Source organism: Puccinia triticina, chromosome 6A (genome assembly GCF_026914185.1).
Source record: "Puccinia triticina chromosome 6A, complete sequence".
NCBI lineage: Eukaryota > Fungi > Basidiomycota > Pucciniomycetes > Pucciniales > Pucciniaceae > Puccinia > Puccinia triticina.
This window is the reverse complement of record NC_070563.1, coordinates 3,299,170-3,324,765: the sequence shown is the minus strand read 5'-3', so window position 1 is coordinate 3,324,765 and position 25,596 is coordinate 3,299,170. Positions and strand designations below refer to the sequence as shown.

Here is a 25,596-nt window from a genome sequence, read left to right as displayed (position 1 = left end):
AACATAACTCAATGAAAAAGGAATCAAAGTGGCATTCTTGCTGTGCCAATGTGGGGAGGTATGGTGTAAGTCCCTCCAGCCAAAGGCTTGCTTTGCGAGTTCAGCCTACCCCCCGGGGGCCTGAAGTCTTGAGGGAGGTTGCTAATTTTGTGATTGTGTTGACTTGACATGCATCACACAGTCCACCAAAGTGGTTGACATATCTGCGGAGGTTATAATCCGCTGTGAGCGTCTTCTTTGGCTTGACCGCCACCTTGGGTTGGCACGCCGGAGAGCATTATGCTGGCTCGCCGTTGGCAGGAAAAGCAGGCAGAGCTTGAAAAACAAAACCCAGGTGAAGTGAGGGTCAAACACACAACAGCCACCTTGCCCACAGATCAATACTGGAGAGGAGGCCTTAGCTACATGTGCCACAGGGATCATACCTGGATACAGTGGATGTGCAGTGTCTGGAAGAAAGTTTTCATAAAATTCCTTTCAACTAGAACACTGGAGGACTTCCCGTCAATCTGGTAACTCAGATTTTTCCAGATTTTGCAGGGAAATCTGGGCTTGATCATCCCAAATCCCAGATCTGCCTAGATTTCCCTGCAAAATCTGGGAAAACCTGGGTTTCCAGATCGGCGGGAAGTCCTCCACTGACAAACCATGCCTCTTAATTTCTGAGCTATTGGGAGGATGGACAGAAAGGTTCTAAAACAATGAATTTATAAGTAATGTTTTTGGAAAAATAAGTGCATAATAGCTGAAAATATTACTTAGATTCATTCTTTTGGAACCTTTCTGTCCATCCTCCCAATATCACAGAACTTAAGAGGAATGGTTTTTAAGTGGTCTAGTCAAAGGAAATGTCATGAAAACTTTCTTGCAGGCACTGTGCATATTTATTCAAGCATGACCTTGGGATCTCAAATTTTTGCCAAGATTTTCTTTCTTTTTTTCTTGAGGTGTGTAGCCTCTTTCTGACATTAGGGGGTTTCAAAGTTGGCCAGATGCATCTTGCATGCACTTTTGCAAGTCGGTGTTCAAGTTTATTCTTGAACACCAAGTTGCAAAAGTGCATGCAAGCCACACTGTAATACACTCCCTAAGCCTGCTTGAATGTTTTTTTGAAATTTGGTATTCAATAAAAGCCTTGAACACCAACTTGCAAAAGTGCATGCAAGTCATGCATGGCCAACTTTGAATCCCCCTATTGAAAGAGGTGCAGAAATCCTCATCACATTTCTTCTTCTTCTTTCTGTCAAGGTCAAGCCAGGCCGAAAATGTAATTGCGGCTGCCCTGCCAATTTTTGATGTCAGGTGATTTGTCGGGATCGGGCAGATCAGGCTATGCCCAACCGGTGCTTGACCACGGGGGCATAGCGCAAGTTCAAGCCAACCGGTGGCCACCCAACGGATTCAACCCGTTGTGCACGCTCGCCATAAAGGAATTCCGGTGCAGCACCGCAGGGCATTTCCGTGACCGCAGTGACTGCGCGGGTGACGCTGCGTGCGGGAACGTTTGCCTGTAGTTTAATTTGCTGGATCATAATCTGTGTCCTGGATGGTGTGCCGTGTGGGTTCCAACCACCTGGCCAGCCAGAATTTTTTAATGTTGTCAGAAATAGAAATCCAGCACCATTGGCGGGTGTCTGGGCAGTTACCTGTGCAAAAAACGCTGGAAACCGCCGCTGTGGCCAAAAGTTTTCAAGTACGGCGTAAGTAACAAGCCTTTATGGGCCTGGGACCTGAAGATTGGCCAATGACAACAACGTGCAAACACCTGGGGCAAAGCTAACAGTTGACAGTGAGCATGTGAGGAGGAGCCTCAATTCTTTCCCCTCTTTGTCGCACACAATAGGCATCTGAGACAAGAGTCGAGCCCTCTTCCTCTCACGAGTCAGTTGCAGGAGAGCAGCGGGACACACTCCTTAACACAACCTCGATCGGAGGTGTGTCAGGACCTCGGAAGCGAGTTCGCACACCTCCGATCGAGAGGCTTGTTCGGAGGATCACTTCGCGAGGTCTTGACACGCCACCGATCGAGAGACTTGTAATTATAAGCTACAATATAGCGGGACACCGCTGACCGGATGCAGCACAGCACAGCACCCCGCCGCTCGTCTTCCTTCCGCCGAGCGCCCCTACGGCTGCAACCGCAACCCGACCTCGCGTCACCACGACCATGGGGTGATCACCATTTGCTCAGCAACCCAGCCTATCGGTCAGGTTGACCTTTGCCGTCGGGGTGTCAGCCCGAAGGAGCCGAAAGTGCACCGGTGGTGTGCACATTTGATCTATTACTCTTTTCTCATGATCCTGATCTTGGCTGACCTTCTGGTGTAAATACTTATTTCTATTGTAGTAACCTTTATTTCTCAAGGCTTCGGCTGGCACGGTTTCCCACACGTTTCTAGCAAGTTTTCCTTCTTTAGCGCGAACTCGTTATTTCATTTCATACCGGTTGCATCGTGTGTGCTGAACCGGTTACATTAGGTCACTGGCCCGGCTGACACGTCTTATAAATAATCGGGTGATGCGAGTTGGACGCCAGCCATCGATAAATCTGGCCGACTTTGATCCCCACAATAACTCTCCTTAGCAAAGTAGCCCGTCACATCGCCATAATTAGGCGGATATTGACTATCTCCAGTCGCTGAATTAGACCCGCGCCACCCGATTACAATGGGGCATGTTGCTGTCATTACTGATGATCAACTTCAAGGATCCAAATTATCTAAATTCAACCGAACCGAGGCGAGTGATACCTTGGAAACAGCCGATACCAGGCAAGATCCTCCAGCCGACAAGGGCAAGTGCGCGTTTCAATATTTGATAGCTATGCTCACTATCGAAACACTTGTGTGGGTAAGCGACGAGTTGAGATTATTCCTAGTTCTAAATGAGAGCGCAGAAAACGAGGGCGAGATGGATAACAACCCATTTGATGCGTTCTATTCAGGGACTTGCCACCTCGTTTGGAGTGCTACTCAATTTTTACCAAGACGATCCACGTAGCCCAATAAAGTCAGATCCACATGCAAAGGTCATACTCACTCTTGTCGGAACAATAATCACTGGTATCATGGCTACCATAGGTAGGTTGCAATGCCTTGATCTGGCCAGAGATATTTATAATTCAAATGCTCAAGCCTATCTTCTTCTTCCAGCACCTTTGATCTCGTTTTGGATAGCCAAGAAGCCATGCATAAGACGTCCATTGATGTTTTCGGGCCTGCTTGTATGCACACTGAGCTTATTCTTGTCGGCTTATTCTACTTCTGTGAGATTGGCTTTTTTTCTGAAGTTCTGAGCCAGGGTTAACTGAAATTAATTTCAACAGGCCTTTCACATTCTCTTGAGCCAAGGAATTGGATACGGTATTGGCGGATGCGCGTTGTATTTTTCGGCAGTGAGCAACTCTCAAAACGTCTCTCCGACATATCGACGGTATTGATCCATTATGCAGCTCTCTCATCTTCCGGAATGGTTCGAATTAAGACGAGGGTTCGCAAACGGAGTGATTTTCACGGGTGAGTACTCCGCTCGGCTTCATCACTTCTAACCATTTTTCCTGGCTGACCTTCTGATGTTTTCATAGGGACTGGCTTAGGAGGGTTGGTATTTCCCCTAATATTAAGCAGTCTGCTTGCGAAGTATGGCGCAAAATTTGCCTTGCAAGTTATAGTGAGTGGCTGCTTCTAGCTTGAGCGATGAAGTGGTAAAAGTCAAACTTCAACTAACAAGCGTTCTCAGACGGCGCTGTTTGCAATTCCGATTTTTATAGCGGTTTTCTTCATACGCCCGAGAATTGCGAATGGCCACGCGTGCCACGATAGCTCGGATAGATCTGTTTCCGATTCTTGTGAAAAGCAGGCCATACCAAGTTCGGAGAACCTGTTCCGCAAATTTTATCTCTGTTTAACGGGAATATTTTGGACTTATATAGTTCTAAACATAGTCCAATCAACCGCATATTACCTCCCAGGCCTGTATCTTCCAAGTGAGTCTGTCGGTCAACTGTTCTTCCTTAAAGAAAAAAGCATGATTAGTTTTGGGTGCTAAAAATGATAAAAAAATACACTCTGTAGCCTATAGTCACTGTCTCGGCCATGACAGCGTAACAGGAAGCTATCTGCTGTCGATTCTAAATGGTAAGATTTGATAATGACAAAGCATTTTGAAATAAAATTGAAAATAGTTTCCATGAATCCCAGCTGGAACAATATTCGCGCAACTTGCAGCTGGTATCCTTTCAGATCATTATTCGCCCTTCCTCATTGGCGCCACAGCTAATCTCTTAGGGGGTGCAAGTGTTCTCGTCCTGTGGGGTGTTATGAGCCAGAACGGAATCATATGGCTGTTTGCTTTCGCGGCAATTTATGGTTGCACGGCTGGTGCATGGACAAGCTTATATTTTCGGGTTTTGAAACATTTCATCTGTTGGTGATAATTCCCAGTATTTTAGAAAGATGAAAGGCGAAGCTGATGAATGAAATGCACCTCCACATTTCCTTATTTTTTTTCTTATGTCACCATCATCATCCACGACACCCTCTGAAGCGGATCCCGAGTTGTTGTTTTGTGCCTATGGAACCCTTTACATGACTCGAGGGATAGGTAACATCCTGGGGGGGCCGATTTCTTCAGCAATTGTCTCTTCAACTCCGAAGAATTCACACCAATGTACTGGTTTTCCCATTAAAGGTCCATTCTCTGGATTAATATGCTACTTAGGTCTTGTTTTCGTTAGCAGCGGATTGATTGGCGGCTTTTTGTGGCTATACTTTAGGGGGATGTTTATTTTTACAAACTCTTTTTTACAATGTAGGTACATTGTAAAGTCAAAGAGTTGTAAAAATACATAATGTGCGTCAAACAAATAATTTTACAATTTCAGGCCGCAAAATAGGCACTGTAAAATAAGAACTTACAAAAGGTACATTGCAAATTTGCACCTGTGAGAGACCCATAAACATAATTGCAACTTGAATCTTACCAACACAACCCATTGTAAAAAATTGCACTGTAAAGTTCGAAGAAAGAAGCAAAAAAAATTATTTTACCAACTCATTCCGCTCATCAAGCGGGCACATTGTAAAAACCAAGTTGTAAAAATACAATTCAATTCCATCAAGTATACGTTTGCGATGCCTTAGAAAAAAAGGCCAGCCTCAAAAAAAACCAACAGAAAGCAAGCACATCATGAGGAGAGAACAAGCGCGAGAGGAGAACACAGGCAAAAGAGGGAAATACCAGGGAAAAACGTGAAAACAAGCCAGGCGCAAACAAGACCGAAACGGCCGGAAGGGGAAACGGACCGGACACAACAAGCGTTGAAAAGAGCAAATCAGAGCTTTCCGGTACGCGAAGATCTTCGCGTACCCACCTTACCCTTGCTAGTGGGACCTACCTTCTTTGTGTTAGTGGGACCCGGCGTTGCGTTTGCAGCCGCGGCGGATTTCCAAGCAGCAAAGGCTCTCCGAGTGGCGGCGGCTTTCTGAGCAGTGGCGGCCTACTCAGTGAGGGGGGGTTTCTGAGTCGGGGTGGCGTGATGAGAGGTTGAAGGGGGCGCACTCTCTTTCAAGAGCGATAGGAGCAAATCGTTGGATTGACCGTCATGCTCCCATTCATACCTGGAATTTTCCGCAAGGCAATGAGACCTTCAGCTGGCAGCCGAGCGGGCGGTAATACACTCCCATTCCGAGTCGTTTAAAGGAGCCGGCTGAAAGTTGGGGGGAGGGGGCATTTCTTGACTCCTTTCTTGGGTGACCTCGTTTCACCGATGTGACCGCTTGGGTGGGGAGAAGCGGAGCGGTTGCATCATCGCGCGGGACCTTGATTGGTTCTTCGGGATGACTAAGGCTTGTATTGGCATCTACTGCAGGGACCTTCGAGGAGCGGCCCCGCCGGGCGGCAAGCATGGCGTTGGTATTGAGCTTCTTTGGTACAGAAGGGTGGGATTTCACTGCTTGACCTGTCGGTAACGGCGGAGATTTCTAAGTCTTCTGAGTCTTGTTCAGCCAAAGCCAGATCTTGATTGGTCGGCTTGGTGGAGATGTTGGTGTATCTGCATGTTGCCACTCGTCGGAGCTGGGGGCATCCCCATTATCCTCGGATTCGTCGCTGGCACCATGCTCAGAAGTGTCTTCATGATTGGGAAGGCTTGATTTAGAGCTGGAAACACTCGAATCCTCACTGTCGGATTCATCAGAGGAGATCTTACTGCCAAGGTAATTGCTAGAGGTGGCTCTGATGAGTTTCTTCTTGGGACTCGATGGAGGATTCAAACTGTCCACGGTTACTTCGCCGTTGTAGGATATGTTCAAGAAGGTCTTCATGTGGGTAAATGGGAAGGCGGCGGTGAATTTGGGATTGTCCTGTTGTATTCTTTGAATGCTTTCATCAACAAATGCGGCTTCCTTTTCCGTCCAGGCCCGGGAATATATTAGCCAGCTTGTGTGTGGATGCGCACCGCTGATACTCCCTGGGACCGGGTCAACCATCTGAGCATAGCCGCCATTCACCCAATCATTATGCAGCCAAACCCCGGTGACGCCACAAACCTTCCGCAATACCTTGCCCCAGTAGTGATGACCGCCCCAGTATCCTTGCAACATCAAAGTGTAGACCTCACCAGCAACCATAATCTTGAAAGGCCAGTTCATTTGGCCCATGAACTCAAGACGTTTATCTTCATCACTGATTGTGGTCACATTGATATGGAAGTATAGGTGAGGGGGTGATTTGGAATCGGCAAAAGAGATAGTCAAGACTTCTTCCAGGTGATTACTGGGAGGCAGGATGCCACTTTTCTTTTTAGGACGAGATTTATTACCTGCGAGGGCATTGCAACCCTTACATTGCAGACCCAAGGTTCCAGAAAGTCCAGAAGTGGCCCACCGCGTGACCAGGAGACCAGCGTTGGCGAAGCTGATTGCGTTCTCTTCAAACATAGACCTGGAGATCTTCAGGCAACCTAATTGGCGCTCTCCGCGGGGGTGGTCAGCTTTTTTTTGGTGGATTTTCCGCGGACAGGTGAACGTCTGACTTTCTTGTATGGTAAAGAGAGTGTCAAGGACCGTTGAACTGTTTAATTGAGGGCTCAAGGCGATCTCCATGAAGAAATCACAGGAACTGAACTCGCCAGTGATGAAAGATTCAGGATGGAGGTTCCGTGCTGCTTCAAACAGTTTGTTTGAACCTTGGGTGAGTATTGATTTGAGGTTTTTGTTCTGAATCATTTCGTTGGTTGTCCGGGAGGTGAAGTGCGAGACAAGACAGTGGAAGATGTCAGTTTTTTTTCCCCCAGGCGATTGGAGCCAGAGCAGACTGTAGACCGCATATAAAGAGTCCAGGGCAGCCAACAACCAGCATCAATTCTTCCGGTTTGGCTGCGACGATGCAGAATAGGACTTGAAGGTTGTATGCGGGGAACCGTTGATGTTTTGCAAGTTTGGGTTGCTTCTTTGGATTGTCCAGGAGAGCTTGGGTTGTGTCAGGAGTGCGTCCGTCGTTTAATGTGGCCCGTTGACACTTAGTAGGTTTGATCCACCCAATTGAGTGAGATAAATCCTCCTGGTTCCTTGCCTTGGTGCCATAACAGATCGGGCAGCCCCATTGGATCATTGCATGATCCATCTCAAGAGCCTTGACAAAGGCGTAAAGCTCCGCAAATCCGTCCTTCAGAGTCTTCTTGCCAGAACTAACATCATAATACTGTTAGAATAGGAGACAGAAGTTTAATGGAAGGATGTGGAAACAATCCAACATACCTAAACATGTAGTAGACCCTGTGCATGCTCTCCTGAGCATTAGTTGAACTAGGAAGCCCATTGTCACCATTAGGAAAATCCTCCAACATCTTGCGGCGGCTAGGGAATAGCATGGCCTTGACGTCAGCCATCGTCCACCAGTCAAGCCACGCCTTGATCTTGGGGAATTGGCGCCGCATCTTGTCTACTTTCTTGTTGTGAGTGGGGCCATCATCCTCACATGGCTGGAGTAAGGGTGGGACCCGGGGTTTGGGACAGGGCATGAAGCTTGTCCCAAAGCACAGACCCCGGACTGACTGGGGCATGCCCTGAACCCCGGGGATGGAGCCACAAAAATTCAACCCCCGAGGGGAATCTAGTCCTCGCCACTGGAGGCTCAAAACATAAAGTCAAGGGGGAGGCCGGGGATGGCAAGCATAGGGGTGGGCAAGCCCTGGTTCTCAGCGGTCACGGAGATGAGCTTGGGGGGCAGCGAGGTCTGGGGCAAGGCCCGGGCGGTCTTGAGGCCAATGTGGAACACCAATCCGAGCGCATGGATTGCCAACCTCTTGAGCTCCGTCCAGCTAGGAACAGTCCTGTGCAGCTTCCCTTCCCTGCACCCAGGCGTCTGCTGATCAGCGCCGCTCCTACTACCCCTTGCAAATGCCCCGCAACACCCCCCCCCCCCCCCGTCAGCTGCGACAAAAGCCCGTTCGGCGTCAGCCCTTGCGCTTGGCCAAGCACTGTTAACGTCCTGGCCGCCCAGGAAGGCAAAGAGCTTCTTCTGGGGCTCGTCTTTCCTCCACAAGCTGCCCACAGGGAGCGGGGGCAAGTGGGCGGGCGTCGGTATGAGGCAGGCTTGGTAGTAGCCCTTGATGACCAGCCAGCGGGCCTCGTTTGCGGAGTGGATGTCACTGGTGTGCTTTCCGAGCAGGTGGCATGGAAGTGTTTGAGGGCAAGGGGAAGGAGGGGCCGGTCCTTATTTGCCTCAAGGAATGGTACCAAGCCCATTGTGATCCTGTTTCATTATCATTTGAGCATTGTGAGTCGTACCTACACAAGTAAAAGATCCATAAAATGAATTTTGAGCAGAGAAAAGGGTTGAAAACTCAGAAAAAAGATGCACCCTTGCCCCCATCCTCAGAGCCTGTCATGACCCGGGGTTTGGGGCATGATATGAGTCTCATCCCGATGCCCTAACCCTGGGGCATACACCCCGGGGCATGGCCCGAAAGCCGGGGTTCGGGTCCCAGCCTTAGGCTGGAGTAGCCCAAGTCACTTTGATTCAAACAGGGCCTGCGGATAACGTGCGCTACATTTTAGTAACAGTACGGATATCACAAGAGAAAAAGTAACCAATACAATTGCTTACTTGTTTGTCAGCCATGATGACGGCATGGTTCCGCTTTACCCGGGTAATTGATTGCCAAAAGTGTTTGCGGCAGCCTTTGAGTTTCCGCAACGCTTTGTTGGGATTGCTTTCACCAAATACCTCCATGTAAGCGGCCACAAAACCCCGCTGCTGGGCTTTGGAGAAATCAACAATGCTGCGGGCCATGTTCTCCCGCTTGTGTTGCAAGAGTGAGGGGATCAGGAACTGTCAAAAAAGGACGGAGAAGTGGACTTTATAGTATGATTTGCTCAGCCCTTGGATCCAGCTCAGCTGGACAGGTATCCACCGGCCAATGCCGTCACAATACATTGAGGTGGTGAGCAGATACCCCGAGTTGAAGAATTGGTAGGTAACATCGGAGATTAAACCGCCAGAATACAAGGTGTTACCTGCTTTGCCACGATCAAGAAGGCGCTGAGACATCCAGTCGGTCTGGAACGTAAAGTGCTTGTGACCCCTCTTGCACAATATTGATATGATCTTGAAGCCATTTCTGTGGAAAGAAAGATCAAACATTGATGTTAGCAAAAGTAGAACATCAATGATCTGGTCAGTAATGTGCAGCAACTCAACAGTTGCCATTCAAACAAGACATCCATGAACCGGTCGCCTCCATCTCCATCCTTGGATGATACGGGATCCATCTGCTGAAGTATCTGACGCCAAAGGTGCCGCAGTCAATCCGAGTTAGCTAGAGATTTGTGAATAGTCACTACACTGTTGCTTGGGTGGCCGGGCCCGGTTGCATTGCCAATCTTATAGGACAATGTGATCATAATGTGTCAGCATGATCACCTTCCATTCCATAAGCCAAAATAAAAGCAAATATAAAGAAAAAGGGGGACATACCTTCAGCTGGAGTGCACTCGCCCTTGGATTTTTCATGACGGTTTCAGTGAGGTCTTTCTTTGCTAGTGGGTCCGGTTTTTTTGATGATGGCCATCAATGATTGTGAACACCTCGGTGACGGAGGAGACCCCAGCCGGTTATTTTTGTGGTAATCAAATCTGCACTGGGTATCTGAACAACTGTCCCAGATAACCTTCCCTGGGCAACAGCCTGCAAGCCCTGGGCATTTTGGATTACTAAGGAGGATATTCAGTTGATCAGTTTATTTTTGGAAAAGAAAAGCAGACAGAAGGCTTGATGTACTTACTTGGTGAGATGCTCTTCAATTTTTCCCACACCGGTGGGAGGCCGGCCACTGTAGTCACAACCTTCTTGATCACACCAAAACACACCCAAGCAGTAAATTCAAATGGTCTTCCACTCGTCGGAGTTGGTGCCGTTGCTAGACTTCTTGGAGAACCCAACTGCTCCAAAATTGTGATACTCGTCGCCAGGGCAACGGACAAAAGTCGTGGATCCGTTTGGGTAAAGTGGATACCCTTGGCGGTCCAATACGCAGCCGTGATCGATGTAGGTTGTAAATTCTTGGTCCATGGTGGCAGGAATCTGCCAGTTTGGCAGGTCGTCAGGCGCCCCGTTTGAGTCTTTGAGATCAGGTTGGCGATATTTTTTGTATCTCCAGAGTTGGAATCTGCTGTCGTGGGGGGAGCGCTTACTGTGGCGGGGAGAGGTATACTGAGGGGGGGGGGGGGGGGGTGATAGCGTGGGAGGATGGCTGGGAGGGTTCAAAAGAGGGATGCCAGGTGGCACACCGGTGGATGCTGTGATTTTCTTTTGGCGGGGCATTAATATGTGGATATGCGCGTATGGTCTATGTGATAATTAAGCTTATTGCTTATCTTGGGTAATAGTAGAGCAGGGTATGTAATTAGGAAGGCTAATAAGCTTTCAAGCTTGATGGATGGGTGGAGGTGTGCAAAAATCAATATCCCAGGCAAAAAAACTGAATGGGGAGGTCGTGGGAAACCTATATGTCCATGGCATGGTGGTTGGGTCAAAACCTAGTTAGGTCTGGGGAGATATGAGCTTCCCAAAGTAAGTTTAACTGGTGACTTGGAGGCATTGTGGGGGAAGGGGATGTAAACTTAATTGTTTGGTGAGTTATGTACATATTTACATGCATTGTAACATGCATTGTGACATGGCATACTGTAAAATTACAGTCCACCGCATCCTAGGTGCAAAATTACAAAATTTACATTAGAACATGTTCCTTTAAAATGAGTGGTTGGTACAACATAAATTGTAAAACTAATTAAATAAGAGGTTTTGTACATTTTTACAATGCCCCCACTTTACAATGGGGGGGGGGGGCATTGTAAAACACAGTTTGTAAAAATAATTCACCCCATACTTTAGGCCTACATCAAAATTGGTTAATCAGGATGCTTGCGAGATAGAGCTCAAGAAGCAAGTGAAAGTGTTTCCAATCTCTGAAGAGAAGAAATCGGCTCACTGGAGCATTTCTTGAATGCTTCATACATATGTTTCTTGGATTGTTGTTGTTACTCAGAATATCCTTCTTGTATATAAAAATAGGCCATGAAGCTAAACACTTTCCTTTAATTTAATACCTTCAAGATTGATACATTGGAGGACTTCCCGTTGAGATCTGGGGGTCTCCCAGAAGTAATCTAGAGTCACAAAGCCTACATTTCCCTGTGAAACTCTGGACTTTTTGGCTCAAATCTGGGTCTGGGAGGGATTCCTATATTGACTGGAAATGCCCCATATCTTTTGTGTCCCAAAGTCCAATATCATCTCTTTCTCTTGGCATCACCCAAAACCACTCCGTGAAACAGAAAATGATATACCTTTCCTTCTCCATCATCATTTGCTTTGCTCTCCTCTCAGTCCGCTAGAGATGGCCGTTTTGAATCCGGATACCCGCTTGTGTTTGGGTATCTGAGGACGTTTTTTGCCCATTCCTGGCATCCGCATCCGCATCCGCGGGCGGATGCCTCCGTGTGTGAGCGGATACCTGCGCGGGTATCAGCGGATACCCGACCCTCAAAAAGCATTTCAGAGAAGAAACAAACATGTATTACATAATTGACATGTGGTGACAGCTGATCACTCAACTTTCACTACATCCTGTACAACAGCGCGCTTGTTTTTAGCATTGGCCTCACGCTTGTTTTTAGCATTGGTCTTAGATATATTCTTGCGCTTTTCGAGGTATTCGTGGAGAGCAAGAGGTTTGATCTTGTCGTTCTTTGAATAGAACGACAAGGCCATACCTCTACTTACTGATTTCGGATGGAGGTTGTGTCTCCTGACGGAGACATAGTCTTGTCCAAAGCTGAACGTACGCTCCACATTGACCGTGGTTGCTACATAAGAAATGATCAATCAGCAAGCAAGCAGTTTCTTTAATGATTGATTGCAATCTCACCTGGGCAGCACATGACATCCAGGGCCATCTGTAAGAGGCCATTGTGAGTATTGCCGTTTCTCTTCTGCTCGCTCCACCACGCAAGACCGTTTACCGGTGCCCCGTCATCCAAAAACAGGCCGCCTGAGAGCCAAATATCCAACGGGTCTGTTGACAATTCGGCCGATCTGTCAACAGCCTCCGCGCCTAACCCTGCCAAAACACCAGTTGGCTGGAGGGAGATTAAATCAGTAAACTTTGTCCGTGAACATAACATGAGGCTTATACTTACCTTTGCCGCCGCTTTTTTTTGTGGTTTCGGGGCTGAAACTGAACCTGTAGGCTTGTACGACGTATTGTACATCTCGCAAGTCAGTTCGATCGCCTCGTCGATCCACTCCCGAGGCCATTTGGCCAGCTTAAAATATTTGTCTTTAAAAGACGGATGGAGGACTGGGATTTCAGATAAAAGGTAGTGATTAGTTCAAAACGTGATTTGCTGAAACATTAGATTTGATTGGCAAAAAAACACACCCATTGCTATTCGGTAAATAGGAGAACAATCAGTTAGTGAATAATACTTGTTGGTCAACCCAAGCCCCGCACGACATGCATTGCGTAAAGCGGGAGGGTAATTTCCATCCTCATTCCCGATAACTGCGGAAAGACCTGCAGTGACTTGATCAATCATCACCACGACGTCCGAAACACAAGCCGAGGAGCCTACTGAAACTTGAAGGGTCAGCTCGTAAAACGGCTTGAGAACCTGTACTAGGTCAGCCGCCAAGTCAAAGTCCTCCTGATTTAAATGCACATTGCGGAGGGTTCCGAACTCCTTATCGCGTTGCCACGCGAATCTGTCACAAACATTAAGTCAGGATTTTTTGCCTTGAAAACAATTATGAAGCAAATACTTACATTGCCTCCTCGCATCTGATGATGCTCTTAAGTTGAATGTATGTTGAGTTCCATCGAGTTGGGACGTCGCGTTCGATGTTGTGCGGTTTCTCGCATTGTTTTTCTTGGCAAATGGTGATGAACTTGGCCTTAGAATTAGGTGATTTCTTCAGTTTTGTTGCAATCGCACGAAACTGGATAGAAATAGAAAATTATGTTGTTGGGCAACATTGAAACAAAATCAAGGGAGGAATGTTGTGCAAGTGAAAAAATTGAGCTGACCTTTGAGAGCAATTGACAACACATTTGAGAAGTATATGCATCTTTGTCGTCTTCCTCCTCGATGTCTTTGAGATCATCCAAAGTCAGTTCGTCCTCTTCTGCTAAATCACCATCTTGTGCCGCAATGTTGTTTTCCTCCTCCTCTTCATTTGAATCACTCTCATCGTCGCCAAAGCTGCAGACACACAAATTCACGCAAACAATCATTGGATAAGCTGATTTGTGGTCTGGAAGGCACTTTGTGCCAGTGAAACACTTACCTTTCAATAAGATCATGTGCCTCGTGCTCTTCATCTGAATCATCCAACTCGGAAGCACCGGGAATGGATTTTTTTAAACGCAAAAACGGTCGCAGGATGGCCTTGACAATAAGGTTCAGGATATGTGCAAAGCACCGTATCCACTGTGCCTCGCCTGTGAAGCGCTTCCAGTTGAGCTTTGCCAGCTCGCCAATCATCGTACCATTGTTTGCCGCGTTGTCGGAAACAATACCACAGATCTAATAAGATCAAAAGGTTGGAGTTAGAAGACAAAATGAAAGAGATACATCGGACAAAAGGGAAAAAAAGAGGCTTGTACCCGGTTTTTCAAGCCAAACTTGTCAACAATAAACTCTACCATGCGAGCCAAATACTTGCCTGTATGTTGTTCTTTAAGCTGCACAAAGTCGAGGGGCATTGCGTCTAATCCAACTTTACCTGCACCATCGTCTGAAAGACGGTATATCACCGCTCCGATGATGTCAAATCCATTCGGAGTCTGCCACGCATCCACCCCCAAGTACAGTGCTCCTTTGTGAATCTGAATATTAAAAAACAGGGATCGCAATCAGTATTGTTTTATCCTATCCAACTAAATAGCTATGAAAAAGAAACAGGTATACCTCTAATTCACGGCGTAATTCCTCCTGAACGCACAAGTACAACATGTGAATGGCCTGCGAAACCATCTTTCGAGTTGGGAGATGCTTGAGGATCGTTGGATGAAGGACTTTCTTGAAGCTGGGTTCTTCCAAAGCTGAAAATGGGTTTGCCCCCTCGGCACACCAAATAGCACATCGTTGTAACACCTAAGGAGAGATAAAAGGTCAGATCAGTGAGAAAAATTGAACCAAAAAAAGACCTGCCTCCCGCGAGTCAATTTCCCCAGTGCCAGAAACCCCAACCTCTGCAAGGGTCTTGTTATGTGAGGGTATTTGCTGCTTCCTCAAACATCGGCCGGCATGAGCAAGGAGATTACTGCACGAGGATTCGTACGCGGGTCGATTGATAGCTTTACCACACCTGAGATTGATTGCTTTAGCTATTGTTACTTTGCATAAATTAAATCATAAAACACTTACGTCTTGCATTTCCAAGCAATCATACAACAGCGGAATTTATCGACCTGATCGGAAAGCTCTGGCAGATGATAAGCAGAATATGCCGAACTGACTTGATTACGTGCAAGTCTCTTTGCATGTTCTAAATTCAGAGAGGTTTTTTGGTAAGAAAAAAAATATGTACTAAAAAAAGAAAAAAGAGAAGTTGTTATTCAAACTGACCAAGACGCTGCTCATCGGTCATATCGGTTCCCGCAGGTGTAGGACTTGGGGTTGAGCTGTCTTCATCCTGTTCATTGTTTGATTCCACGGCCGGCCTTTGAGTTTCTTCTTTGGAGCGTTGTTGGCGGAGCCTCTTACGGCGGTTCATGATGTGGCTGCTGGGGGATATGTGGATATGTGGTGTTGGCAGATTTCCGGTTGGGAATTGAGAGACGCAGGATATTGGGCGACCCCCGGGGGTGGGGGGCCAAGGGCAGGAAAGCCGGTTCAGAGCTGCGCAGCTGCGTGCGGCTCACATAGACTGTAGGATGAGCGGATACCCGTTCCGCTACCCGGGTATCCGCCAGATTCTCCCAGGATGTCAGAAATCCGCATCCGCTGGCGGGTATCCGCCAGGCTGAGCGGATACCCGCAACGGGTTTGTCGGGGCCATCTCTACAGTCCGCTATGGGCCCCCCCAGAAAGTAACAACCGGTTGGTTGGGATCACGCTCAAGGGGGTTCTCATAATAATGCGCCCGTGAATTAATTTCCAGAGAATAATCTATTAATGGAAAAGGAAGTGGAAAGACTTCAAAGAACACGAGGAAAACGTGCAAACTCCGACCTAGCCAAAGCTTTACTGAACAGGACAAGTGTCTTGTGCTCCATTTTCAGCAAAAAGCGGCGTAGGTGGCCGGAATTTCTAGTGAAGCTTTCAGAAAGTCCTACAGACACTCAATTGCAAACAAGGTTGAGAGTTGCTAATTGCTCTACACCAGTGCACGCCGCCGGATTTCTCTTTAGTGAACGGGTGTTGCACTAACTTAACTAAGTCCCTCTCTATGTGGAGGGGGGACGCCGTCCCGCAGGGACCCTCCGAAGGAGGGACTTATGCGCTATGTCGCCCCTCTTGCCTGAGAGTATCAGGAAAATCAAGCTTTTTTTCAATCTGCTGTACAGCTGCCATCTCTTATTGGGTGACTACAAAGTCACCCAACAAAATGAGGGGCTTATCCAGGAGAATCTCTGTGTCTCCTTCTTGAAATTGTGAGGGCCTTCAATGTTTGGTTAATTGTGTGTTTTCCAATTTTGTTCCTCCAAAGAGACTGAAACAACAAATCCTGTATCAACTGCCACATCTCATGGAACAAATATTCCGCATGAAATACAGCATTTGAAATGATTAATCAAAAAGCATAAAGAACCATTGCTACTTAAATTTCTACACGCACTCATGGGCTACAGTCATTGAAACAGCATAGTATGTTTCAGCACTGAATACAGTTTGAATGTGTGGAAGTGCCTGGAATTCAAGTGTAAAGGGGGTTTCAAAGTTAAAAATCAGGTTGCACAGGTCCCAGGAATCAGGAAAAAAAATGGACCTGGAACCTCTCCTGCGGACCTGATTTCCTTCTTCAAAAAAGGCTCCAGGAGATCAGGTCCAGGAGCAGGAAAAAGGTCAGAAACACCCCCTCAAGGGTGTTTTCACCTATCCCCAATCACACCCGCATACCGGCCATCAAGTGTGAGCCAGCACACACTACCACGCACGCAACTCAATGACTGGTTGGGTCTCAACCGGCCATCAAGTGACACAACACTCAATGGCTGTTTGGGTCTGTACCGGCCATTGAGTGAGACAACACTCAATGACCGGTCAGTTCTGTACCGGCCATTGAGTGAGACAACACTTGATGGCCGTTTGGGTCTGTACCGGCCATCAAGTGAGACAACACTCAATGGCCGGTTGGGTTTGTACCGGCCATTGAGTGATGTGTCACTCAATGGCCGAGTGGGGTTGTACCGGCCATTGAGTGACACAACACTTGATGGCCGGGTGGGGTTGTACCGGCCATTGAGTGACACAACACTCAATGGCTGGTCAGGTCTGTGCTGGCCATTGAGTGACACAACACTCAATGGCCGGTTGGGCCTGGACCGGCCTTGCAAGGGCATTATTGAGCTTGATTTGAATATGTCTCCGTGTTGAAGGAGGTTGGAGGAAGCTTGTCACACACGGTGACAGTGACATGTGGTATTCCAACAAGGTTTCACACAGGGAACTGGAAGGATGAAAGTCCTTCTGGGACCCCGGTGGCAAGGGACAAAAGGGATTTGTGCCCAAATTTTTGCAGGTTGAGAACTCCTGGGTGCAAGATCAGGAGATTCTTGCATTTGGGGGCGTTCAAAGTAGAGCCCCCAAGTTGGTGTTTTTGGCAGTGATTTTTTTTCCTGGAAATTGGACCTGATTGAGGTCCTGCGCAACCTGATTTCAACTTTGAAACCCCCTAATGCCCAAGAGGAAATAAAAAATCTACACATCAGGATAGTGAAGGCAGCTGATGGGATGGAGACAAAAAAAAATAGTAGGCACATGGGGACCGCTTGTGTGGTCCCAGAAATGAAAACTAGAAGGAAAAGCGTCCAGAGACGAGTGCGTGAGGTTGATTATGAAAAACTGCCCACCAAAAGCTGAAATTCTCTCAGGCCACGGAGTCGACTTAGCACGTAAGTCCCTCCTTCGGAGGTTGCTGCGCTCCCCCGAGGAGGGAAATTAGCTAAGTTAGGTGTTGAAAGTCCCGCGAAGGTCGTACGCTGTTCGCGTGCATAACAGAACATCAGCCAATTGCTTGCAACCAAATCAGTTCCTTGTAGCTTGTGGGCGGCTATCCAGTTTGGCACCAAATCTATCAAGCTGTCGGAGCAAAACTCAGTTGGCAATGGCTACACCACGGGCGCATGATTTTCAAAGTTCGTTGTTGAAAAAACCCAAGGCAATAATTTGACATCAAATCGCCGCAGCTACGGCAAAAAGCGGTCCTGGTGAGGCAAGACCGCCAATCACCATCTCCAGACGGGCTAAGGCTAGCCTTCCACACAGCAGACCTCCTAGCCCTGTTGGGCAGGAGTTGCCATTGATGAGCTGGCAATCTCTCCACTTTACAACGGTGCTGCAAAACTGTGCTGGCCCACCGTCCAAAACAAAATTCCCTGTATTTGTCTTGGCAAGAATACCGCCCAGCCACGGTCATGGCATCACAGCACAGCCCCATCACGGGCATGGCTACCTGCCACACATTTATGTACATAGATATTTAAATAAAAACAGTTGTATGGAAAACTGTAATGTAAATTTGATGGGGATTGCGGATTAGCGTGTCAGTGATGATCCTTGTTCACATTATCACAGTGTTGTCAAGAGGCCAACCTGTTCAGCTCTGCGGGTGGTGGGTGGTCAGTTTTCATAAATAGAGCTTGGTCCTTTGGCCACTTGAGACACTTCCTCCTCTCAGCTCAATGTGGACATCATTTGGCCATCCACCAAGCTTGAAGTAATGGTGAAGAGGGCCATTCTTGTGCAAGAAAATGCTGCTCTGCCTCCCGGAGAGCCTCTGCTCTTGATCTATGCATTTGTACATATCTGGTTTCTAAATTTCTAACCCCCCCTGTACTGAGCTCTTGTATTTCTCTTTGCTTTCCACACTTCCACCTTCACTTTTGTTTTTTTGTTGTATTCTGTTTTTCCGGGCAGATTGTTTCCTGCCTTGGATGTGTGCGCAAAAAACATTAATGACTCTCTGACATTTCTCACCGTTATTGGTGGCATTGTGCGTTGCACATCGCGCCCCGCTACTGCGAGCGAGCGGGCAATACCTGCCAGTTTCATCTTGCTGCGGAGGGTCGCACGCGGTAGTGGTGGTGGGGTGCCGTACATGTGGTGTGCAATGTTTTTAGTGGCTTATGAGCCATTGTGTATTGGCCGTCTGTTCTGGCCACCCCGTTTGGTGGACGTGCTGCAAGCAGCCGACTAGTGTCGGGCCGCTTCCGTCTGGTGACGTGGGGTTTGGACGGCGGATTGGGAGAGGAAATTGGAGACGGCTTCATGAAGCCGTTGTGGGACCTGGCACAGGGCCCGTGACTGGACCGTATGTTGTTGCGGGGGAGGTCCTGTCGTGAGACGTAAGGATCAGCCCGTCCCCAGACGTTCTAGTGCACCCGGGGTGTAGCGGCTAATATGATAACACTGCTAGGGTTTTTGATGGACCAGACGGGGGTCATTCGTACACCGCGGGCGCAATCCGCCCCAATTCAAACAGCCCTGGGACACCACTGTACCAGAGCTAACTGGAAGATCAGCGAAACGGCCTGGACCCGTACACACCTGGCGCAGCCGCCATCTTGACACCACCAGGCTAATCCTCAGCCCGAAGCGCCCTAGCGACGACGCCGCATCATGATGGCAGCCTAAGTATGCCTCCAGTGCGCCGTCTGATGCACTGAAAGCTATCCTCGAGGCAAATCATGAAACCAACTAATCAGCGCCACCAAGCTGTCCCCGTAATAGAAACACACAACCAAGCCAGCAGTTGAGCATCACCTGTCTAGACAAGGCAAAAAATTACCGGTGATACTTCAACCAACCAATGCAACCAAAACCTGCTTTACAATTAGGCAATTTGAGCAACGATGGGAGGTTACGCTACCCATAACGGTAGCGTAACAAAAACGTAACGGAATCCTTGCCATTATCGTTACCATGACGGCGGCAAAGCTTCCGTTACGTTTTCTTTAATTTTTTTCCCTCTCTTCCTAGCTCAGTTACGTTATCCCTCACAATTATAGGAGGATAACCTGCGCAAAAAAGGGGAGTTTTCCCCCTTTTATGGCATTTTGACCTCTGGTAACGCGGTTAACGCATTATCTCCGCTATTTTTCCGGGTATTGAGGTTGAAAACACCCTCTGTTACGTTACCCACCGGCCCAAGGAGCAATGTTGCCAGATAACGGTAACGCGTTATCTAGTAACAGTGGGAAGTTACGTTACGAAAATCCCTCTGGATATCGTAACCTATGTAACTTCCCATCGTTGATGTGAGGCCACATTGAGCAGTCCGAGGAGCACAAACGGACCAAGGGGAAGACATCCCACAAGGATTCCCTCTAAACACATGTTATTTGACATTCACCCACACCCTCCCACACCCCCCTCCCCCCAAAATTCACACAAAGTGCTTTTTTCCGAGCAGGCCCAAGTGGCCATTTGCAAATTGTGATACACGCAAGCAGAAACATGCCAAACTGATAAACTCTTAAGAACTGATGTGTTAAAAAATATAGCTGATTTAATACTTCTAAAGCTTTATACTTCTGATTAGTGGGATGCCACTGGCGCATCCTCCTCTCCTGCTTGTTCTTGCCAATACTTCTGTCTGCCCCAATCCAGGTGGCCAGGCCCCCATTCATCATTGAAGGCCTAGATCAATTGCTTCCACGGGGCCTGGCGGGCCAGTCATTGTACCGGCAGCATGCCACTTGGCCAGCCCCTCATGCAAAGCTTCTATGTAGCCGTGGTCTGGAATCGCTTTGAATGCAATGTCTGAGAATTTGTGGTGTGCCAATGTACTCAAAAGCAATGCAATATTAACCACGTAATTACAAAACTTCCTGTAATTCCAAGGAGCCATTGCCCTTGCTTGTTAACTGACTTTGGGTGAATCAAGTGCTGGTGCCATTCCAGTGCAAGCACAAACAACAAATTGACGGATTGATTTCCATGAGGAGGGTTTCCCAATGTGGATGAGACAGACTGCATACCCGAGGAATTTTTGGGCAACACTTGCCATCAGGAGGAGTGATGATCTTTAAAATCTACTCCTTGTCTCATCACAATTCATCCTCATCCGCTGGCGTTCAACAACAACTTTTTCAGACCATTTTCTTTGTTTCAAACCCCCATCTTACTTTCAAACAACCAAACAGCTGCATTTTCAAGAATGTCATATAGGCAAGGGTGGGCCGTTACAATACCCGTAATTGGGAACGTAACTGTAACGTAACTTTTAAAGTTACGTTACCCAGTAGTTACAGATACCTTGATTCTAGTTACGATATCTGCCGCAGAAAAAGGGCTGTTTATTTTATAGTTACGTTACCCAGAAGCTTTCAACAAAATGGGTTACGTTACAGTTTTGCCCAAATTTGGGTAACTTTGCCGTAACTTTCCAAGAGAAATGACTATTTGTGGGTTTTTTTGTTCAATATGAGTACGTATTGGGCTCAAGTTGATGTAAAACAGCCACTGATGCCAGTTTCTGCCCAGGGTGTCAGGTCAAAATAGGTGCACAGTGAGGATTCAACCCGCAACCTGCATGTTGCAAAACATACAAGTGGCAAGCACTAACCATTATGCTAAATTCATTATTCAAATGGACCATTTTTTGAGAATATTGAACAAAAAATGTCCACCCCAAAAAATTTATGTTATCCAAAACCTCCAAAACTCAAAAATAAAAAAAGTTACTTTAAGTTATGTTACTCAAAAAAAATGTTACATTACCCAAATGGCTAATTTGGATAACTAAAAAAAAGTTACAGTATTAAATTAGCCCTCCGTAACGTACCGTAATGTAACTGCCCACCCTTGATATAGGCTTTCAAGTTCCAAAGATAGCGAAGACGACCAACCCAACGAAGGTAGATACACCACCAAGAATGCCCGACAACGTCCCCCTGTACGACAGCCTGAGATGACCAACAGCCAGGAAAGTCTTGCAGGTCCCCGACGAAACACTGAACAAGATTGACTGGGCACTGCGAGGCGCACGTGGCCGGTTCCTCTCAGGGGATCTGTGGCAGCGGCAGCGGCAGTGGCCACAGGGCGTCATACATCTTCCCAACTGGCTTGGTGTCCAGGTAATTATATCTATTGTTTAGTATAGCCACCTGAACATTCCTTGCTGACTGTGGCCTTATACAGGACTTTGTCAAGAGAAAGGCTTGTGAGCTTTTGATGAGCAAGAATCTGAAGGTGTACATATAAGACTCACACAGTGCGGTAAGCTCGGCCCTTGGTAGCCAGTTCACGCAAGTGAGCATCAATATTAATCCACTGCTTCCCAGAATCCCTCGGGCCTCTACCGTGCAGCTGAGTAATTGTCAGGATTCGCAAGTAAGCCAGCCAAGCCTCCAGATGGGTCTGATTGCCGCGCAGAGCGTCCGGTCTATTTGCTGCTGCCCCTCCATGATTGTTTGGCAAAGGCAGAAGCAAGCTTGAATTCATCTGAGTCAAACAAAGCCTGCAAGTATCAGTTGCCACAACAGGCCAACAGGGTCTTACTTGAAATCAGAGCTCACCTTGGCAAGCAAGGCCGAAATGCTTGGAACAGGATGGTTAATGTCCCTCCCCGGCACCTCCTGTCCAAGCGGAAGTCCAAACACTCTCAAGGGCTTGTTGACACTTGTGATGGTATGTGGCTTAGGAGGGCCTAGTCTTTGTTTCTGGGGGAATGTCGGCCGACTTACATATTTCCTTTCTGCAGGAAATAATAAACAATCAGCCAAACCAGTCTCACACCAATTATCTTCCCCGTGGGTACCATGTAGGTGAGCCTACCACTGTGGACAGCGTATCACGGTTTGTCCAATGCAAGCTTAGGAACAGCCAAGGCAAATTGAGAGACTTAGTGAGCCAAAAAAATAATGTGTTGCAGGCCTGACCTTCCAGCTAACGTGCTGTGTTCGGTACTTGTCTCCCAGCTGCTCACTGGCATCCAGGAGGTGCCGGGGAGGGACATTAACCATCCTGTTCCAAGCATTTCGGCCTTGCTTGCCGAGGTGAGCTCTGATTTCAAGTAAGACCCTGTTGGCCTGTTGTGGCAACTGATACTTGCAGGCTTTGTTTGACTCAGATGAATTCAAGCTTGCTTCTGCCTTTGCCAAAAAATCATGGAGGGGCAGCAGCAAATAGACCGGACGCTCTGCGCGGCAATCAGACCCATCTGGAGGCTTGGCTGGCTTACTTGCGAATCCTGACAATTACTCAGCTGCACGGTAGAGGCCCGAGGGATTCTGGGAAGCAGTGGATTAATATTGATGCTCACTTGCGTGAACTGGCTACCAAGGGCCGAGCTTACCGCACTGTGTGAGTCTTATATCTGAGCAGGCTGACTCACATTTAACTCTAACTGACAAGGAAAAGATGTGTTTGCAGTTTCTACCAAATTGTCTTGGACTTTGATTGTGAAACCTTTGGGCACAATACATTTGATGAAATGGATCCGGATACAATCAAGCTCCCTACGGATGAGGAAGTGGAAGCCCAGATGGAACTTGCCGATGCCGTTAATCCAGGTGTGGTTGCGGATGAGGAAGATGAAGGCGGCGAGCTTTGAGGTAGACTTTTTAGCAGAGCGGCACTCGGAAACAAGGACCCACTTCTGGTTTCACTTTTTCTGTTATGTTTTGCACATTTTTTCTTCAAGCCTCTGAAGCGCGGTAACAGACGCTGTGATAGTTGCATTTGCTGGTCAATTGTTACTGCACCGGCACAGCCGGGGGGTCATACTTTCAGTTTCTTGTTTCATATTTTTTGTTTTTGTTTTCTTTTGGCTCCCGTAATGCATGCCTATGTCACTCGTTATTTTGTGGCGCGGGTTTCCCTGTGTCACGGGTTGTTTGTCAGCATCCCAGCGGTGGGTCTGCTGGGCAATGGGCATATATATACATATTTATTTATGTCAATTGGTGTAGCGGAGCTACCTGGCAAATAGTGCAGACCAGTGTCACAGGGGTAGCCCAGTGGATAATTGTGATTACAAGCGTGTCTTGGCTATCAGAGGGATGTTGCGGTGCCGTCCGCCATTTGGAGTTCAGGGAAGACCCACTTCCAACCGGCTGTCGCGCTGCTGCATAATTGGTATCCTCTGCTGAAGAGTGTGGACCAGGTGCAGCGCTGGTCTACCTGTGGCACATGGTGGCTGGGTGTCAACAGGCTGCCGTGAATGGCTGTTGCTGGGGTGATTGTAATAACCCGGAAATGGATGATCCTGGGTTGCCTACCTCGCTACCGCGGATCATCCCGCAGATGGTCCACTGAGGGCTGTACCAGGGATACCAGACTGCACCCGCAGTGTATAAAGTCTGAAGATGTCTACCCCGTTGGCTGCAATCCTCATCCCATAACCTGCCTCCAAATCCTCCCCAATTATCCCTCATAAGACCTCTCCTCACATTCACCAACCCATCCTTCCAATATTTTTGCGCACTCCCACCGCTTTTCAACCCAGCTGTTCAAAGCCAACACTCCAGCTTGCTTTAATCTATATCAAAGACTTACTTGCAGCTCAGTGAAGGTTTGCTAGCTCTCTCAAAATAAACTACTTCAATCTCCATCCAAGATCTGAAGTCATTTCATACAGTCAATTTCACCTTGTTGAAAACCTTGAGGATTTATCAACCACCTAACGATTTTTTCCCCACCAAAAACAGTTCTCCTATAAAAATGTTGTCAAACTCATCAAGTAGCAGCACTATCTCTTTCTGCTTTTTGCCGGAAACCAGTACCACCTCATTTACTTTGAATGGAAGTCATCTGGTTGTTCTGAGCATCAGCAAACTAGTTCAGCTGAAGGAAGAACTCAAAGCGTCTGAGTGCCATCACCTGTCCAAAAACCACTGGTACCTGTTCTTAATAAGAGGACTTCTCCCATTCCAATCATCCAACGTGACTGGTACCAAGAGGCAGAGATTGGACTGATCCTGTACCTTGCCAGAACTCCCTCGGTCTCTATCAAAGAAAAGTCTGCCTCACTTTTCCAGTATTCACAAGCACTAGAAGCATCCGTTTATGCGACAGAAAGCAGGAAACCGGCTTCCCTTGTCAAATCGCTCAAAACTTGGTGGTGTTCTAACTGAAGGACGCCTTCTCGCTCAAAAATTACACCTGGAACCAAATTAACTTTGAAGAATTAAAATCTTAGCAGGAGCTGTGTGCTCTTCAGTGAGCAGAGGGCTCAAATAAGAAACAAAAATCGTAGACAAATCAGTGAAAAATAAGAAAATAATAATGATCCGGCGCTCTTCAAAATGCGATGAATTACAATGCTGTTTATCGCAGTCAACAACTCATTCTAGAGTAGAACCCCTTGGGCCTTTGACCTTGCAAGTCACTCAGAAATTCCTGAGACATTGCCGAAGAACATCAGTTCATTGTCAACACACATGCAAAACTCCTCAAATTTCTTTTTCTGTTTCTCCTTTCTTTTGTGGACATCAATAACTCACATTTTATAGGACACTCAAATAATCATCTGTTTTATTTGTTTTTCCTTCCCTCTAATCTTTAGAAATTATTCTGTTGCCAAGTATTCAGTTTAGCTCTGTACCTTTGCTCAATTGCCTTCATGGTCTTCAAAAGTGGTCATTATCTGTTTTTTTCTCACCTCTTTCCTTTTTTATAACTCTTTCTCTTTGTCTCTTCACCAGGAAAATAAAATAGTAAGTTGATGACAAGTGACATCACACCAGCTCCAGCCAGCTACCCAACATCTATCCAATATCTATCCACTATCTACCCCAATCTCCCCACTGTCTCCTCAACTTCCAAAATTTACCAAGGAGGTCCTGTTCAGTTTTTCATGAGCCCAACTGATCCTCAGTTCTTTCCAGCTGATACTCAGCTTTGGTACCCAGCTCATACTGAG

The 25,596-nt window shown here is 47.3% G+C and overlaps 1 protein-coding gene across 1 annotated transcript; it reads left to right on the top strand.

Moving 5' to 3' along the window:
- Positions 1-2,667: 2,667 nt before the first annotated feature.
- On the top strand, positions 2,668-23,286 carry PtA15_6A411 (uncharacterized protein; the record flags this gene model as incomplete). Its single annotated transcript, XM_053170114.1, has 14 exons — positions 2,668-2,850; positions 2,945-3,080; positions 3,153-3,265; positions 3,326-3,394; positions 3,452-3,515; positions 3,584-3,669; positions 3,739-3,985; positions 4,074-4,136; positions 4,200-4,424; positions 4,546-4,602; positions 22,499-22,578; positions 22,652-22,729; positions 22,804-23,036; positions 23,106-23,286. The coding sequence occupies 14 exons, from the start codon at positions 2,668-2,670 to the stop codon at positions 23,284-23,286; spliced, it is 1,815 nt and encodes a 604-aa protein (XP_053021337.1).
- Positions 23,287-25,596: the final 2,310 nt, after the last annotated feature.